The sequence below is a fragment of the Ambystoma mexicanum genome, chromosome 10 (assembly GCF_040938575.1).
Source record: "Ambystoma mexicanum isolate Mex_15411 chromosome 10, UKY_AmexF1_1, whole genome shotgun sequence".
Taxonomy (NCBI): domain Eukaryota; kingdom Metazoa; phylum Chordata; class Amphibia; order Caudata; family Ambystomatidae; genus Ambystoma; species Ambystoma mexicanum.
In genome coordinates this window covers 1,564,132,056-1,564,149,588 of record NC_090932.1, presented here as the reverse complement: position 1 = coordinate 1,564,149,588, position 17,533 = coordinate 1,564,132,056, and the positions used below count along the sequence as shown (strand labels likewise).

General features: G+C 47.7%; 1 protein-coding gene across 2 annotated transcripts in view; it reads left to right on the top strand.

Moving 5' to 3' along the window:
- Window positions 1–17,533, top strand: part of GUCD1 (guanylyl cyclase domain containing 1) — a 118,988-nt gene that overhangs the window by 44,420 nt on the left and 57,035 nt on the right. For both annotated transcript variants that reach the window (XM_069619865.1, XM_069619864.1), the window contains exon 3: window positions 7,618–7,783. In XM_069619865.1, coding sequence (XP_069475966.1) covers window positions 7,618–7,783 — 166 coding nt within the window. The remainder of the gene's footprint in view (window positions 1–7,617; window positions 7,784–17,533) is intronic.

Sequence of the window (17,533 nt, the reverse complement as noted above, 5' to 3'; positions counted from 1 at the left end):
GTCAGGTCCCCAGCCACCAAGTTTATGAAAGATTTGGTTTGTGTGTATGTGGAGGGTTCTGATATCCTCCAATGGATTGAAGCGTTTGAAATGGCTTGTGGAATCCATGATGTTGGTAAAAGAGATTGGGCAAAGTGTTTGTTAAGTAGAGTGCCTCAGACTGGTTATGACTGTATTCTGAAACTGAGTGTTGAAGATAGGGGTCAGTATGATGTTGGATATATTTTCTGGAGGTGATACCCCTAATCTTGTGACATTTCTCTTACTCTGGCAACGCTCCCCTCAGAATATACCCTTACACCTGTCCTTTTCCCAGGGTCTTTTCGTGATACTAGATACCGGACCTATTACACTTGTATGTGACAGTATCACTTATTTTCCTCAGCCACTTATCTATGATGCTGAGCTATGCCCAAATAGGCAAACTGCAAATATTTTATATCGTACACAGGTGATTGGACACACACACACACCATACATTTCTTAACTCACTTACTAGGAGAACCGACAGCCGACTTCAGATTTTTACCACCTGTGGTAAAATGAATTACCACTTATAATAAAACAATGCTAGTCCTGTGAACTGTCTCAGCCAGAAAAGCGGCTGACTGTCCGTCACAGCCCAGCACTCGGTAGTCCAGTTTCCAGCCCGTCTCCTTGCAAGTCAACCTGCCTGTCTAAACTCACACCCTCTTTCTGCTACTTTTAAAAGCTACTACCTGTCTCTCAAAAAAGGGACTTGCCTCTCTTCCTGATCATGCCCCCATCAACCGACCTGCTCAGTATTTTTCCAACGCCTGCTAAACTATAAATGTATTCTCTCTTCCTTTTGCTTCCTGCGAAAACACAATGGCCTTTCAACTGGGCACATTCCATCTTCGCATTTTGTGCCATACTGAATGAAATCACACAGCCAGTAACTGCTTGCACGTTTAACTCCATTACAGAAAATCACTCATTTTCAGTTCATCTCATCTGAGCCCATTTGCTTTAATTTGTTAGTGACCGGTTACAAGTAATTGGGAAGGGGTTGTTTGTTGATTAGCACATATTAGTATTATATAAATGTGCAAGCCGGACAGAGGGCCTGTTACCCACCCTGAACTATAGCATTTTTAAAACATGTGCCCACTGCCAGCATGTGAATTTCATTTATGATGCGCGCCGGCCATTTAAGATGTTTGTAACCCCCTACCACTACGTCTGTGTGACCCCTGCACTTCTCTGCCCCCAGATATCCTACAATGAAACATGCTTTGATTACCAAGTTTGGCAATACACTCACCCGATACTTTGTTTCAGGGAATATAAGAAAAAGAGAGAATGTGTCTGGTGAGTGCTGCACATATGAACATGATGTTGTGGATTGATGGATACAAGGTGAAAGCTTTTGTTGAATTCTCTCACCTTTTTGTTTATTGAGCATTTTTTCTGAAGCCTATTAACCAGAGGTGCGTCAGAATGTTGCTGACCAGAACATTTTGGATCCCTTTAAGCTGGCCAGGCTGGCTGACCAATGGGTCTCCCACCGGGTGTCCCCTATGGAACCCAGTGGGAAGGACAAGGCCAAGGACAAAGAAAAGGGGGGTCTCAGTCTGAGGAGTCCCAAAAGCAGTCAAAGTGAAGCAAATCTAAACCTTGCTCTCCTTGGAACCAACAATCTAGTGGAAATAAGTCTTATGGGGGTGGTAGTAGGAGTAGTGGTCTTCCTGCTGCAAAGCAGACTCCAGTGGATCCAGTACTGTAGCTCACATTCCTGGCACTTGTTGGGACTGTGGGGCTCCGGACCACAAGAAGGATGACCCCAAGTTTAAAGGTAAGGCACATCACGTCCAGGCTGTCAGCCTGATCTACCCTTACTTCATACCTGAGGTGTCCTCCTAAATGGCCAGCCTTCTACTGGTTTGAGAGACACTGGGGCAAGTATGACAGTGGTGGACAGGAACCTGCTCATGCCAGAGGACTATGTAGGTGCTCCTCTTAGAACTACCAGGTTAGCTGGTGGGCCTCCCAAATGTTCTCCTGTTGCCCTAGTCACCATCACAATTGCGGACAAGACAGTGAAACTTCCTGTCCTGGTTCAGGACAATGTACTTGCTAACATTTTGTTGGAGAATGACCTAGTGGAGTTGGGGTTGATCTCTGATGGTCTACCCCTGACTGCTGCTGCAGTCATTAGGTCACAGGTCGCCCCGGGTCTGACTGCTAGTCAGGTACCCAAGCCAAAGGGGAAACCCAAAGCAAGTCTGAAGAGCAAGAAGGCCACCTCTGCGAACGGGACTCCTTCCCTTCCTACTGTTTCAGCAGCACCCACTGGAATTCATGCTCGGGACAGGCTGGTTCCAGTGGTAACCCGAGACTCGACTCCTGAGGGAGAAGAGTCAGACGACCCTACTGCAGGAGAGGTACTCCTCCCAGAGGATCACCCTGTCCTTCAATGCCTGCTGGCTGAAGGGGGTTCCTGGGTGGGAGGGCCTCTAGGGGCGACATCTGCAAGGGTCAGAGAGAGTGCCACTCTCTCAAGGATCTAAGGAAACTGGCCCAAGCACAAGGTGAAGTGCCTAGGTCTTATTGGGAGGGTGAGCTCTTTTTTAGTGAGCCCACTAAGCCTGAACCTGGTGCCCCCAAGAGCTTGGTGGTACCCTAGGCTTATAGGCCCTTCTTGTTGCAGTTGGCACATGAGGTGCCCTTAGCAGGCCATATTGGGACCAAGAAGACTAATCAAAGGCTCTCTGCACATTTCTACTGGCCCCGGATTGGAGTAGAAGTAGAGTCCCACTGCCAGACCTGCCCCTGGCAAGACTGGAGGCAGTGTCATTGCCCCACTGCAGCCTTTGCCAGTGGTTGGCACACCATTTGAGAGGGCTGGCATTAACATTGTCGGTCCCCTTGACGCGTCCACATCAGGTGGCCACCGGTTCATCCTGGTCCTGGTTGATAATGCCACCAGGTACCCTGAGGCTATACCCCTTCGGACCATTGCAGCCAAGGTGGTTGACAGGACTCTCCTGGGCATTTTTACCACAGTTGGATACCCTAAAGACGTGGTCTCTGACGGGACCCAACTTCATGTCGAGTTACACGTAAGCAATGTGTAAGGAGTGCAGAGTAACAGTTCTCCACCTCCTGCCATCCCCAGACCAATGGTCTGGTTGAGAGATTTAATAAAACTCTCAAGGGCATGCTGGGTGATTTGGAAGAGCCCCTAAGATGGAAATGGGATCTCCTCCTACCATGCCTGCTGTTCGCCTACAGAGAAGTGCCTCAAGAGGGTGTTGGTTTCAGCCCCTTTGAGCTTCTCTTTGGACATCCCGCAAGGGGGCCCCTTGCCTTAGTAAGAGAGAGTTTGGAAGCCACCGGACCAGGTTCTGCCAAGAAAGTGGGGGACTATGTGTTAGGCCTCAGACGGAGAATGGCACAGATGATGGCCCAGGCGACAGCAAATCTTAAGGCGAGCCAGGAATTAAACCAGTACAGGCACAACCTTAAGGCCTCACAAGTGGACTGGACTCTAGGACAGGAAATCCTTGTGATGGAGCCTACCAGGCCTGGGGCTTTGGCAGATGAGTGGACTGGACCATTCAGGATAATCTCCAAGATGGTCGAAGTCAACTATCTGGTTGACATGGGAATCCCTGGGGTAGCCCCTTGGGTATTCCACGTAAACAGGCTCAAGCTTTTCCACAGGTGGGAGCAAGTGTCATGTCTTCTGCTAGCTTCAGCGCAAGAGGAGGATGAGAGTGAGCCCCTTCCTGATTTGCTACATAGCAACCCTCAGGATGGCTCAGGGGAGGGAGTGCATCTCTCTCCAGATCTGACACCAGAGCAGCAGAGGGCCTACAGGGCTTTGCTCCGGCAGTATGCCCCTGTGTTCTCACTGACACCAGGCCTCACTCCGTGGTGCAGGCACGAAATGGACACTGGTGACAGTGTACCTGTCAAAAGCAGGTGCTATCGAATGTCGGATACCGTGGCCGCATAGATGTTGGATCTGGGTGTTATTGAACCCTCAACCAGTCCCTGGTCCAGTCCAGTGGTCCTTGTTCCCAGGCAGGTACCAAGGATCAGCGGTTCTGTGTGGACTACAGAGTGGTCAATGCCATCGCCAAAACTGATGCACACCCATTGCCCATGGCTGCTGAGCTCGTGGACACCATGGGCACTGCCAAATTTGTGAGCACCTTTTGTCCTTACCTCAGGCTATTGGCAAATAGCTCTGACGGACCATGCCAAGGAAAAGACTGCATTCTCTACACCTGAGGGGCTCTACCAGTTAGAGTCCTGCCTTTTGGGTTGAAGAATGCACCTGCCACCTTCCAAAGATTAGTCAACCATGCGCTCGGTGGGCTGGAGGCCTTTTGTGTGGCCTAACTAGACGACATTGCTGTCTACAGTTCCACCTGGGAAGAGCATTTGACTCACTTGGATAGGGTGTTGCAGGCCTTGCGGAAGGCTAACCTCACTGTCAATGCCACCGAGTGCCAGATAACTCATGGGAAAGTCACTTACCTTGGTCATGAGGTAGGAGGGGGTCGAATCCAACCTTTTCCCCAGTAAAGTACAGGATGTACATGACTGGGAGACTCCAATACTGAAACCCAGGTGAGAGCTTTTTTGGGCCTCACTGGGTACTACCGTAACTTCATGGCAGACTGTGGAACCATAGCTGCCCCTCTGACAGCTCTGACTCCGCCCAAGGATGGATAATTGGACGGAAGACTGCGAGAGGGCCTTTGTTGGCTTGAAGGAAAGTCTGTGTAGGGCACCTGTGTTGTGTTGTGTGCACCTGATTACAGCAAACCCTTTATTGTTCAAACTGATGCCTGCAACACTGGAATTGGAGCTGTCTTTCCCAGTTGGATGACAAAGGGAGGGAACATCCTATCATATTAATCAGTAGGCAACTCAAAGTTAGAGAATTTAGGTGGGCTACTGTTGAAAAGTAATGTTTCAGTATAGTTTGGAGCCTTATGCGTTTTAGACACTACCTTACGGGGTCTACCTTTTAAGGTCCAAACAGACCATATGCCCTTAAAATGGCTTATGTAGATGAAGGGTGAAAACCCAAAACTGCTCAGGTGGTCCATTGGCTTGTAAGGGCTAGACTTCACTATTAAGCGTAGACCAGGATTGCCTTTCCAGAAGGTATGTTGACCGTCTGGATGAGGGTGTCAATCTCGTAGGAAATTAGGCCACCCTAACCTGTGATGCTGGAAATGCATTGGAGGGACAGGGCCTCCCTGTCCTTGTCCTGTACTCCTTTTTCATGTGTGTTCTGTGTTCCCCACAGGAGTCCATGTGGGACTCCTGACAGTGCAGCTCATCTTCTTTTTGGTTGTGGTTAACAGACCCTTGGGATTCCCTTATGGCACCTGTATGTGGGGATACAACCCTGTACCGTAGTATGTTTTTGGGCAACTGAGTTTGGCCCACAGAGCAGGGTATGCGCTGGTGACAGCTGCATGCTGAATTTGACAGGTGCTCTGAGTATCCTCTATTTTGGGATACCCAGACCCTGCCATTGGAATCAATTGATTCCTGATAGGAGGCAAGATGGCCCCTGTGGCCTCTTGCTTTCTATTGCCTGTTATCTTGTTTTCCCAAAGACCTGGGAAGACGGGACTGTGTCCCTTCCCCTGACTGGCTGTTGTGTTGAAGTTCCATATATGGTATTGTGGGGCAAGTCCAGGCCAGACTGGCTGGAGCCTTCCCAATGGCTGTATGTTGTGGGTACAGCCTTTGGGTGGGACCTGGGTGAATGGAGTGTCTGAACAATATACATTTCATGTTTTCGGTGTCTGGTTTCTGGTGTGTGACGCAATGAATGAGACAGCCCTGCCGGAAACTGGTATGAATGCAGTGTGGTTTGCTGAAAGGCTGGGTACTTGCCCCAATCCACGTTCCTTGTGAGTGTCTGGTTGGAAGAGAGTGGCCTAAATGCACTGTGAGCCTGATTGGCTGCCTGTCTGTAGAACAGTATATCTGGGGACCTCTCACTTGCCAAAATTGTTCAGAAGCTGAAGTTGAAACTTGATGATTAACCTTGAAGCCCAGCTAGAAGAAGAAGGTCCTGCTGCTGCTTTCCTTCGATGCAATCCGAAAGCTGTCGTGTCTCCAAGAACTGATCCAATAGAGGACGTGGCTAGGAGACCTCTCCCCGAGCTACAAGGGAACATTGTGCAGAAAGCTAATCTTCACCAAGGCTGCCTGGAAGCCAGTCCCGAAAGACTGTCGACCGGAGACTGGGACCGCCTAGGAATCTGAAGTGACGCACCCAGACATCGAAGTCCATCATTGTCGACCAGGGTTCGGAGGACTGCCGTAACCACTGGAAGTCAGTCGAGTTGTGTTGCCAAGAAGCAGGGACAGTTTGACGCTGCGCTGCTGACGACCGGAGCCGCAACGCTCCACTTTTGCCTGAGACACTTTGAAATCAAGGACTCGCTTGTCATCACCGCCAACCGCTTTGTCCCACGGGAGAAAGTCGAGGTCGTCGACAAACCGAGGAGAATCTGCTGGTGGGTTTCCCGCCACCTGAAGTCCACAAAGACGCAGACGAAGATCCGAAAGCCAGCCGTGGTCGAGTCCCGATCGCCAACGCCGACACCCGCTGCATGTCCTAGATTCTTCATCAAATACTCTTTGCAGCAACGGACTCTCGTCATCGAGGTGTACCTCATGCTTCCTCTTTGCAGGATGTCCACGACCGATCGTCGACCAGCACCGCGAAGGTCAAAGCTGCTATCTCGACGAAAGTGTTCCCATTTCTTTGAGGAATCTCGACGCGCTGCGGCTTCTGCTTTAAAGGGAGTTCGCCCACGAGCATCCGTCGACGAACCTTCGAAGAAACAATGCTAAACCAGGTAAATTGTGGTAGTAGAACATGTTTAGCAGGAAACAAGACTAATATATGGACTGAGCTTGTTAACAAACTTTATTTACAGGTTGCCCAGGCGGGGGCTCCTCACACAGAACTGTCTTTGGTAGGGACAAAGTATTCCGCCATTTGTTTAACCCAACCTGTCTTCCTTCCTATGTCTATTGTGGATTGACTTTACTATTTGATTTGTATACCATTGAAACTGTCAGCAGTTGGTGCATTTTAAAGGAGTCAAGCATTAACTGTGGTACCACATGGGCATTGTACATTTTTATCATATTAGTATTGCCAAAAGCATAAAGTGTGTTATTGATTGTGTATATGTTCTGAACCTTATGTATATAAAGAACTGTGTTATCACATAACATATTGTGTGGACATTCCTTTGTGGGGGGCTTCGGGATTACACTACTTAAAAACCAGCAGCATCACCTACTGAGAGCTTAAGCCTTTATTTGCTGGTCTATTGCTACCGCATAGAGAATCTTGGCTGGGGTGCTCTGTGCTTCTACTCTTGCCATATAGAGGGCAGGAGTACAGAAGCTCCTTCTCCTCCCACCCCTTCCAGTCTTTACAGTGTCTTCTTAGAACAATCTTGCAATGGGTGCATTTTTACTTTAGGTGCTCGTAGATTGTTACACGTTTGTAAAAGGATGCTCTTCTTTTTTACAACTGCCCCATATCAGCTATGTCCTTTTCTTGTTGGTCTAGCCTGACTTGATCCTTCCTCCTTTCAGGTACCTGGACCGGCTGAATGAAGAGGCGTTTCAGAACGCGATGCGTGAACTCCGATTGACAAAAAGTATATGGACCATTGATCTGGCCTATCTCATGAGGCACTTTGGAGTGAAGCACCGGTTCTGCACACAGACACTGGGAGTTGACAAAGGCTACAAGAACCAGGTTTGAATAATGCTTATTTGGTCTAGAGTACCTCCTACTTCACGCCCTACTGCTCGTGGACATAGGCCCGACTTAAAGGAGATGGCCATGGCACAAGAACCATCCAATTTGAGAGCCCAATGCAATTTGATCTGACCATGGAATTCTGATGCTCTGAAAGATAACTTGTCTCTTCCCTGATCCCTCCTACCGCAAATGTGAAAGTTGAGAATGCTTTAAGTTTTCTCTTACACTGGAGCAATTCTCTATCTAGTGAACATTATTGTTATCTACTTGGGTTTAGTTACTTTCATTCGATTTGTATATTTAAGTGAGTGTTGTAAGTAATTACTTGCATTGATGAATACAAGAAGATTCCGTTTGGTTTATGGTAGCCATTGGTAGAGAAGTTGACAATCTTTTGGTACAGAGAAAAAAACGCAAGGATTTACCAGGCAGCATGTCTCTGCTTGTGCCCTCCAGATGTTCTCAACTTAATGGGAGAGGTCATGACAGGATGCTTTGCCTGGCTAATCAAAGATGTTTTTTAAACTGAGTATAGCATTTCAACATAAACCTGTAATGTTAGCCCTGCTACAGGAGACCCATTGCACGGATGAGTCTGTGGCAAAGCTGAAAGACCATTGGGGCGGACAAGGGTTCGGAGCCACCTACTCCAGGTATGCAAGGGGGGTGTTCACCTGGATTAATCCCCACCTCCCTTTCCGATTGACTGAGTCGGAGAGGGAACCGGAAGGTAGATTTGTGATGATACGGGGCCACATCGAACAGACCGAGGTATGCATTGTGAACTCGTATTTCCCCAACACCAATATCCCAGCCCACCTGAACACAATGTATGCTAAAGTTGCACAACACAGAAACAGTTTTCTTATCGGGGGGGGGGGGAGATTTCAATTGCGTGCACAACCCAAAACTGGACAGATCCATGCCCCCCACAGGTGGCCTGACGGCAGCCACATCAGCATTCCACTCCATGATCGAACGCCTGGAACTAGCTGACATCTGGCGAGAACTGCACCCGGGGTAGAGGATACTCCTATTTTTCTTCCTCACATGGTCTCTATACCAGGCTTGATTATATCCTCGTCGGAAGGGAACATGCATTTCAAATACAAAAAGCGCATTGCCTGGGGAGAACCATCTCGGACCACTTGCCCTTGCTGGTGGAGTGGACAATACTGGCCTCAGACCCCCTAGTCCCATGTGGAGAATGCCGACAGAAGCCCTGAAGGACCAGGCGTTCAGGGAAGAACTTCGTGACTCTATAGAGAACTACATAGAATCAAACATGGGAAGCGTAGACAAGGTGGGCACTGTGTGGGATGCTCTGAAGGTGGTGATGCGAGGAGAGATTATAGCTAAAGCAGGAGGGATTAGAAGACTGCTGAGGTCGGATCTGGAAAGCCGGGAAAAGGAAATCGGGAGGCTTGAATCCGCCTCCCCGGATAGAGCACAGGGGGAAGACGCCCTCCGAATGCTAAGAGAGGAATGCAAAGTGGCTTTGGGGTAGACTTGCCCTATTTGATTATACCACCAGAACCGCTAGGGCACATGCTGAAGCAGACAAACCCAGCTACATGCTGGCCTGGCTTTGCAAGAAAGAACATCCCAGACACCTAACCACTGCACTGAAAGATGAGAATGGTACCTTACACCAAACACAATCGAGCATCAACAACATCTTTAAACACTTTTACACTCGGCTATGCTCCCATGAAGACCAGGTTCCCCACGAGGAGATTACGAACACACTAGATGAGATAGGGCTGCCCAGACGACCCCCTGCACACGTCGAGACACTAGAAGCAGACATTACCATAAAAGACATAACAGAAGCAATTAAATCCCTAGCCACAAGCAAGGCACCTGGCAGCGACGGGCTCCCCTCAGAATTTTACAAAACCTACGAATCATCCCTAGCACCCATACTACACAAGGTCTTTTAAGAAGCATTAGAACAGGGAGTCTTACCCGACAGAATGAGGGAGACACTAGTGGTCCCATTACTCAAGCCCAACAAACCTGCGGAGGAGTGCGGCTCCAATTGCCCTCTTGCAGTGCTAAATTACAATGTCAAAATCCTTACCACAATACTGACCACAAGGCTGTCCAGAGCCATAGGCGAAATAGTGCACACTGACCAAAGCGGCTTTGTACCGGGCCGCAACACCACTCTGAACCTACGCAGTCTCCAGCATATAATAGGCTAGACCAATCAGGGAAAAGGCTTGTACGCATTATTGTCCTTGGACGCCATCAAGGCTTCAGATTCTATTTATTGGGATTGGCAGACAATGGTCCTTAAAAGGTTTGGGTTTGGACAAGGGTTTATTAGGTGGGTGAAAGTGCTTTATACAAGGCCACGATCACGGGTGAAGACCAGGAAGTGCGTCTCTGCAGCATGGGACATAGGAAGGGGAACCGGGCAGGGCTGCCCGCTGTCACCCATGCTCTGTATACTGGGGCTGGAACCCATTGCCATTTTCTTCAGGAAGCATTTCTTTGACGCAGGCATGCGGGTGGGGGGGATACACCACATAATCTCCCTGTACGCGGACGACGTACTCCTGTATGTCAGAGATCCGCACCTGAACGTACCAACCATGCTGGAGGTCCTGGACAACTATTCCAGGGTCTCCAGGATACAGTTTAGCAGACAAAAATCCTGCCTATTCCACCTGGCGAGCCTGAGGGTACGGAACGCTGAAAACCTCTCCTTGGTGGGAATACAGTGGCAAACTAACTTGTTCCGTTACCTAGGGGTCAACATCCTGCACACTCCCACGCTAATGCACGAGCATAACACCAGGGCCGCGCTTCCCACCATGCGGAAATCAATAGGTTTCTGGTCCAAGCTTCCCCTATCCATGATGGGCAGGGCAACAGTCATCAAAATGATTGTCCTCCCTAGATTCCTATACGGGTTTCAAAATGTGCACTATTATATCAACGCCCCCTTCTTTCGCCTGCTCGACACACTGCTCAGTGACTTTTTATGGGGGGAAAAACAGGCACAGACTCGCGCTCTCCACATTGGTCCTGCCACATAGACAAGGAAGATACAACTTCCAAACCTGGAGAAATCTTACTTAGTGGCACAACTCAGCTACATAACTAAGTGGTTGGCCGAAGATACCACGTCTGAAACGACCCTCTTACGACAATTAGTCTCCCCAATATAATTAAAGGAACTTCTCTGGGCGCCCGGACAGCTCCTGCGGGAGGAACCTTTACTCGTTGAACTGGACAGGAAAATATGGCGCAGGTCCACACCGCTCTTACATATGAAGCACCCATACTCGCCAGAAATCGCACTGATGGCAGACATATGTAAATCTAGCGTAGACCTGAAAAATATCAGACTCTGCGAGAGAATCGGGGTATATACCTCGGGAGACCTCTATGCGGGGGGTACTTTCTGAGAGTTTGCCTCCTGCAAGGGGAGGATGACATGCCCGGTGGCCAATTCTTGTGGTACCAAAAACTCAGCGGGACATCACGGCCAAGTGGGCGACCTGGCCTGAGGAACCCGAAGCAGATCCCCTAGTCACTCTGTTATACAATCTTGGGGAGGGAGGGAGACCAGTATCCCAAATATACGGCCAACTAAATGACACCCCGAATCCCTGCAGCGCTATGCTGCGGTCCAGGTGGGAGGAAGATCTGGGAACGGCAATGGCCGACAAAGAATGGGACAGGGGGCGTATTTACCCCAAAGTAGTATCCAGGAACTCAAGGTTCCGCCTCATACAGCTGAACGTACTATAACGCACGTACTTAACCCCACACAAAATAGCTAAGTTCAAAGCGCAGACACCACCCAACTGCGTTTGGTGCAACATGGATGATGCTGACCTGTTTCACATGCTATGGAAATGCACAAAGGTACAGACCCTCTGGGCGGGAGTGGAGCAGGCCTGTAAAAGGGCAGGCGTGACAAGGTACAAATGGTCCCCCAGTGAATTCCTGCTAGGAACTTACCCCAGACTGGCTAAATCCAAACACACAATGAAACTCATGGACATAGCGTGTGTGCTAACCAAAAGGACAATTGTGATCGCCTGGAAACGCCCTGTTGGCCCACAGTACAATACATGGTTCAGAGAGCTGGAATGCTGGGTGGGCGCGGAAACCAAAGCCTGGGAGGATAGCGTTGCTAGATCTGCAGACGGCACAAGTGAGGCTTTGGACGCCTGGAACGAACTAACATGGAGCATGTTCCATACCTCAGATGATATGTCCCCGTATGAACGCCATGACGACCCGCCTTCCGAGATGGCACCTAAGCAGGAATACCCCGGAACCCTCCTCTGCCCCCCTGCTCCCCAGCTGGTCCCCCCTGAGCTGGGATTGCCCACACTGGAACACACAATGTACGGAGACAGTTAATGTTGTTTGTTACCTTTTGAATCCTTCTCTCTTTCTTTCTTACTTTTTTCTACTTCTAATGAATAAAACATCAGATTTACCATGTATCTATGACAAAATGCCAATAAAGAAATTTAAAAATAAATAAACCTGTAATGTTGCAGAGAACAGGGGTAATGTGTTCTCTGCCACCCCCTGTGCTCCACAATGAGCGCTCAGCTACTTGTACCCTTGTTGCTCTCAGTGGAGAATGCCTATGGGGCTTTAGTACATTTCCCGGTGTCTGAGCAGGGGACGATTTAGCATCTAGTCCATATCTGTGCCTGTGCCTTGAAAGAAATTTGCAGCTTCCATCCAGCCTTTAGTTTGGGTATGGCTTGATGAGTGTTGCAAGCGTTTTCCTAAAGTTCCACTTGGAGGTAAGACTATCACAGTTGTTTGTAGATCCCCCCCCCAAACTCTTAGTATCAGCCTGTACTACTCGAGGACCTTGGTAGAGTGGCAGAGCAGTCAGGCTTATCTTAAGAGGAAGATGTGAGCTGTAGGTAAGTACACTGAATGCAGCCAGTAATGCACATCAAAGAAATACTTGCACATACATTTATATCAAAATATAGATTTGTTATATATGCACTAGAGTCACTGTTAAATACTTGCCACAATAAACCAACACACATAGGTATACTTTCAAAGGGTCACTACTTAGTTGGTAGTTGCTGAACGTATTTGACAGTTCCATTGTAAATACTGTGCACCCACAAAGTACTACAGTAATTGTATTTAGTCTGCATACACATACAAAATAGTGATTTTTGGGAAGGAAAAGAATTGTTTAGGGTTATCCTAGCAGAGCTTCAGTTTCTAGAGGCAGTTTCGCGGTACAGCAAGTCTTTCAAAGTCAAAAACGCAACCCTCGCTAAAAGGCAGTACGTAGCAGCTTAAAGTCTTGCAAAGCAGTAGAAATCAAAAGTTTCTGTGGATACTTTGTAGTCTCTATGAAGGAAGATACAAGAAAGCTTAACCAACGTTAGATACGCTGTTAAAGGACTCGTAAGGGACGCAAGCAGTGGCTGGAGTTGGAGGTAAGGGGGGTGGGTTGCCCTGGACACCTCTATGTGCACCCTAATGCTCTGGAGCGACTTTCTGGAATCGGGTAAGCGATACTTTTTTCCCCACAGTACCTTAGGTTAGAGGATAATGTTCGTGGTGCATGCTCCGTGATGTTGCAGCTCTGGACCCGACCTCTGGATTCCTCTGTCTGATGACTTGACGGGATCTCTCAGCAGCAGGCTCAAGGGAGGATCTTTGGCACGACTTTGAGCAACTTCTCTGGTCAACCTGTGGTTTTGGTGCCTTTTTTGCAGCACCAACAAAGGACGCTATTTGCCCGGCCAATCTTCTTCACTTCCTGCAATCCGTATTCTGTTGACGAGGTCTGGGCAAGTTGATCGGATTTCTGGAGTGTGCTTGAGGGGTCAGTAAAGACTGGACAGATTCGTCCTTTCCACGACTGTGCACTCAAAATGGCCAGCAGGTCTCCAGGCATTGGGTTCCGCAGGTCTGGAATCTCACAGGACCTCCGGAGATGGCTCAAATCAAAGTTTGTCTTGCGGCTGGTTGTTCCCACTAGCCAAAAGGAAGGAGTCACCCTCTTAGGAGCTCCTCTGTCACACAGAAAACGGAGTCAGGACTGCAATGGTCGCTTCAAAGTGTTGCAAACTGTCTGCAGGCGTCTCTGGTCGTCTTCTTCGGTTACCTCAGCTTCCAGTGGTCGACTTGCTTTTTACTTCTGGAGCCTCCCCTTTTATACAGTTCCATCACGCACTCCTCTGCAATCTCAGCAATTTACAGAAAAAGGCGTTTGGCTGTCAAATCGGGACAGCCAGACACCCAGTGGGAGCTAGTTCTATTAAGGCACTCTGGCAGACGAGGACAGGGGGGTGTAAAACTCCTCCCCCACTTCCTGCCTGCCCAGACACTCTGGAGCCTAGGCAGGGACACCCAAGGGTTCCCACCAAAGGCAAAACACACACACCAGCCTCACCCTCCCAGAATGGTAGAAGAAGGGCTAACAAAGAATAACCACACTAATAATGGTAAAAAAAGCAGAGGGGCCCCAAGTTGGTACTTGGGTGACCCTCTTGTGCACTACCGAGGATATGGACATAGCCTGCGGCAGGAAACATCACACAATAGTTGGTAGAACACGTCCACTGCCACCAGCCATAACTAGGAGGTTGTCTAGGTGACTAAAAGGTTGCAGGAGCAGAGAAGGGGGATACTCTGTCTCCCTTTTGGAACTCCACATAAGGAGGTGTGCCAATATCTCAAAACTATCAAGTTTTAGGAGAGATGCTAAGTATCTCTCTTTCCATAGTAACTGTATTTACTCTAGGATAAAGAAAATAAAGAAACTGTGTGCTGCAATAGTAAAATATTTAAAGAGCCTTTAAAGAGCTATGGAGAAACATTGACTCCATAGTACAGTTAAAATACAAAGAATGGAGTTCCAAAGAGTCCAGAAGAATGAATGAGTGGAAAAAGGCTCCACTCGTTCAGAGTTCAGGAAAAGGTCATTAAGTCCAGTAAAAAGTGCTGGGGGGTCTCACTAGGAGAGGGGGATATAGCAGTGGGCATCCATGTCATGCACATTTCCATGGGAATACAGAGGTCGCCAAGGTCCTCTGCACTTAAGCGGTTTAAAGGTGGTGGGATAAATGCATCTTTCATAACTGTTCTAATTTCGGACTAATACATTCCCTGGTAGCTGTGACCTTAGTTAAGAAGTGTGTTCTGTTTCTTTTCAATGACCGTGTTGGAGCAGTTTTTCTGAGGTTCTACCCAACTTCATCAAAACCATTCAACTGAGGCAGTACAAGACTGCACTCTTAGTATAAGGCTGTACCACCTGAGTTTGAGGTAGCGTAGAAAGAACGGCCAGGCTTAACTTAGTAGGGAGGGAGGGCTGTAAGCCAGTACAAAGAATCTATAACACACAAATGTATCAAATCAATAGAGATACTGACAACCAGTATTATACAAAAAAAGAGTTTATTTTTAAATACAATTAGGCCAAGTTAAGTCTTGGGGTAAGTACTGGTCAGATTCATAAAAACATTATAATAAAGAAACGCAACACCATGCTTGAAGGTACACAGACCAAAGCAGGTAACCTTATTTAGAACACTGAACAGTATTTTGTGGGAAGTCAAACCTATTCAGTATGGGACACACCTATTCTTGGGGAGTAAAACCAATCGTTACTCCCAGATTACATTAAGTAATACCAGGGAAGTAGACCCTAACAGTTGTACCGCGATGCTCAGCAAGGAATTGCATAATAAGTCAACTGGGCAATATACGTTTTTTGTGAATAGTGGAACACTTATTCTAGGTACAGTAAAAACCTATAACTATTTTTGTGACGACAGTTATACTAGGTGAGTTAAACCTAAGGATGTAATATTCAATTACAGGTGCTTTTGAGATCAGTGAATCACAGATTGAGATAAGCAGTAACTCGTGTAACATATTTTAGGATGGCACACTGCGAACTCAAGGAAAATGTTTATGTTTAGTTTATTTATAAAGCGCAGCCAGGCCCTGGGGCATATGGGCGCGTAAGGTAGAGCTGGTTACAGGGGAGCAGTTAAACAGAGTTACGTTACAGTTACAGGAAGGTTACAGTTACATAAGTGTGCAGTTACAGGAAGGTTACAGTTACATAAGTGTGCAATCAAAACAATACGGTCGGCCAGGTTCCAAAATGGTTACAGGTAGGAACTGGCATAATAAGCAAGTGCATGCGCAGAAGTTAAGCTGTCAGGAGTCCGTGTTAAGGAGCCAACACTTCGTGCTATGTTTGAACCGGTTGAATGAAGGTTCTGCGCGTAGATGTGGGGGGATGGTGTTCCATAGTTTGGATGCTTGTACTGGGAAGCTAGCTCCACCTGAGTTGAGGAGTTTAAATCTTGGTATGGTCAAGGTGTTAGTTTGGGCTGCTCTAAGAGGTCTCAAGGCGGAGTGTGGTGTGAAGTGGTTAGTGAGGTATGCACTAAAATAAAACCCATATACTTTTTCAAGGAGCTATCAACAACTTGGGGAAGGTATAAAACCAAGACTGTTTTTGTATCTGTCTAATATGGAACAGGGAAAGCAAAACCCAGTGTTACTCTTAATAAATGACTCACGGTTATTCTAGTTAGGTAAAACCTAATGCAGACTTATTCTGGACAGGCTAACAGCAAGTCGGGGGAAGCAAGACCCAGTTGGTATGGTAAGGTATTGTTTATTTGTAAAGCGCCTATACACGAAGCAAGTGTTTCAAAGCGCTCAAGGAGGGAGTGAATAAGGGGAAAAAACAGTCATTCAGAGCCCTTGAATTTCTCAACGATACCAGTCTGCACAGGCAGAGTTGGTGCATGGAACAAGTGCATATAATACAATTAGCAGTGTAGATAACAGCAAATGGGTCTGACGACGATTCTGCAGTTTTTCAAAGTGCAGTGAGGCGAGTTGGGGAAACGTACACACTAATATTAAAGAAATGGGTAAGTGAAGCCAACAGCATTACTTTTGGGGAAGAGGCACAATCAATTCACAGGTGAGTGCAATAACCTTATCTACTTTTCAGACCGGCAGAACATTTTAAGGTAAGTAAACCAACCTTGGATCTACTTTCCAGAAAGGTTAGAACATACTTTCTTATAATGTGAAGACAGTTTGAATCCTCTAATTAAATCTAGGTAAGCCTTTCAAAGTGTTGTCAAATTACAACCTATGAGGGGCAAGCAATGCCAAAGTCAATAGATGTAGAAGGGTGCCTTTATGAATTATGTCAATAGTTCTGATGCACTTCTTCTTGGACAAAGTCAGATAGTTAAAGAAACTCACTGAAGAAACACACGCTGTTAAGCGTGTGCAAGGGCAGTTGAAATCAACTCCAAAAGGTAAGCCAGTGCACTTCTCAAGTGAGAAAGCACAATTAATGGTAAATAAGGTAAGTACCCCAAGGCCATCACAGTACCTCTGGTTTGAAGAATGTGTTCCAGCTGGATTCCTCCCTGCTACAGCCACGCAGACCCTTGTTGCTGAGCCTCAGTCGTGGGTACAAGAGGGAGGACGTCTGGCGGGCTCCTGCGGCAGTACTCGGGCGAGGACTTTGTCACCTATGGGTTTTCTTAGATTCAGCGTCTTTGTGGTTTCACCGCCGCGCAAACAGCACTGATGAAGAACGAATATCGCTGGTGGTATTCTCGTCGTTACAAAGGTCCATCACTCTGGTGAGGGGACTTCCCGGACTTGAAGCGTGTCTCTGGAGTTCCAGCAGGATGCCCACAAGTTTCAGCGCAATTTGGAATTCGGAAGACTGTGCACCGC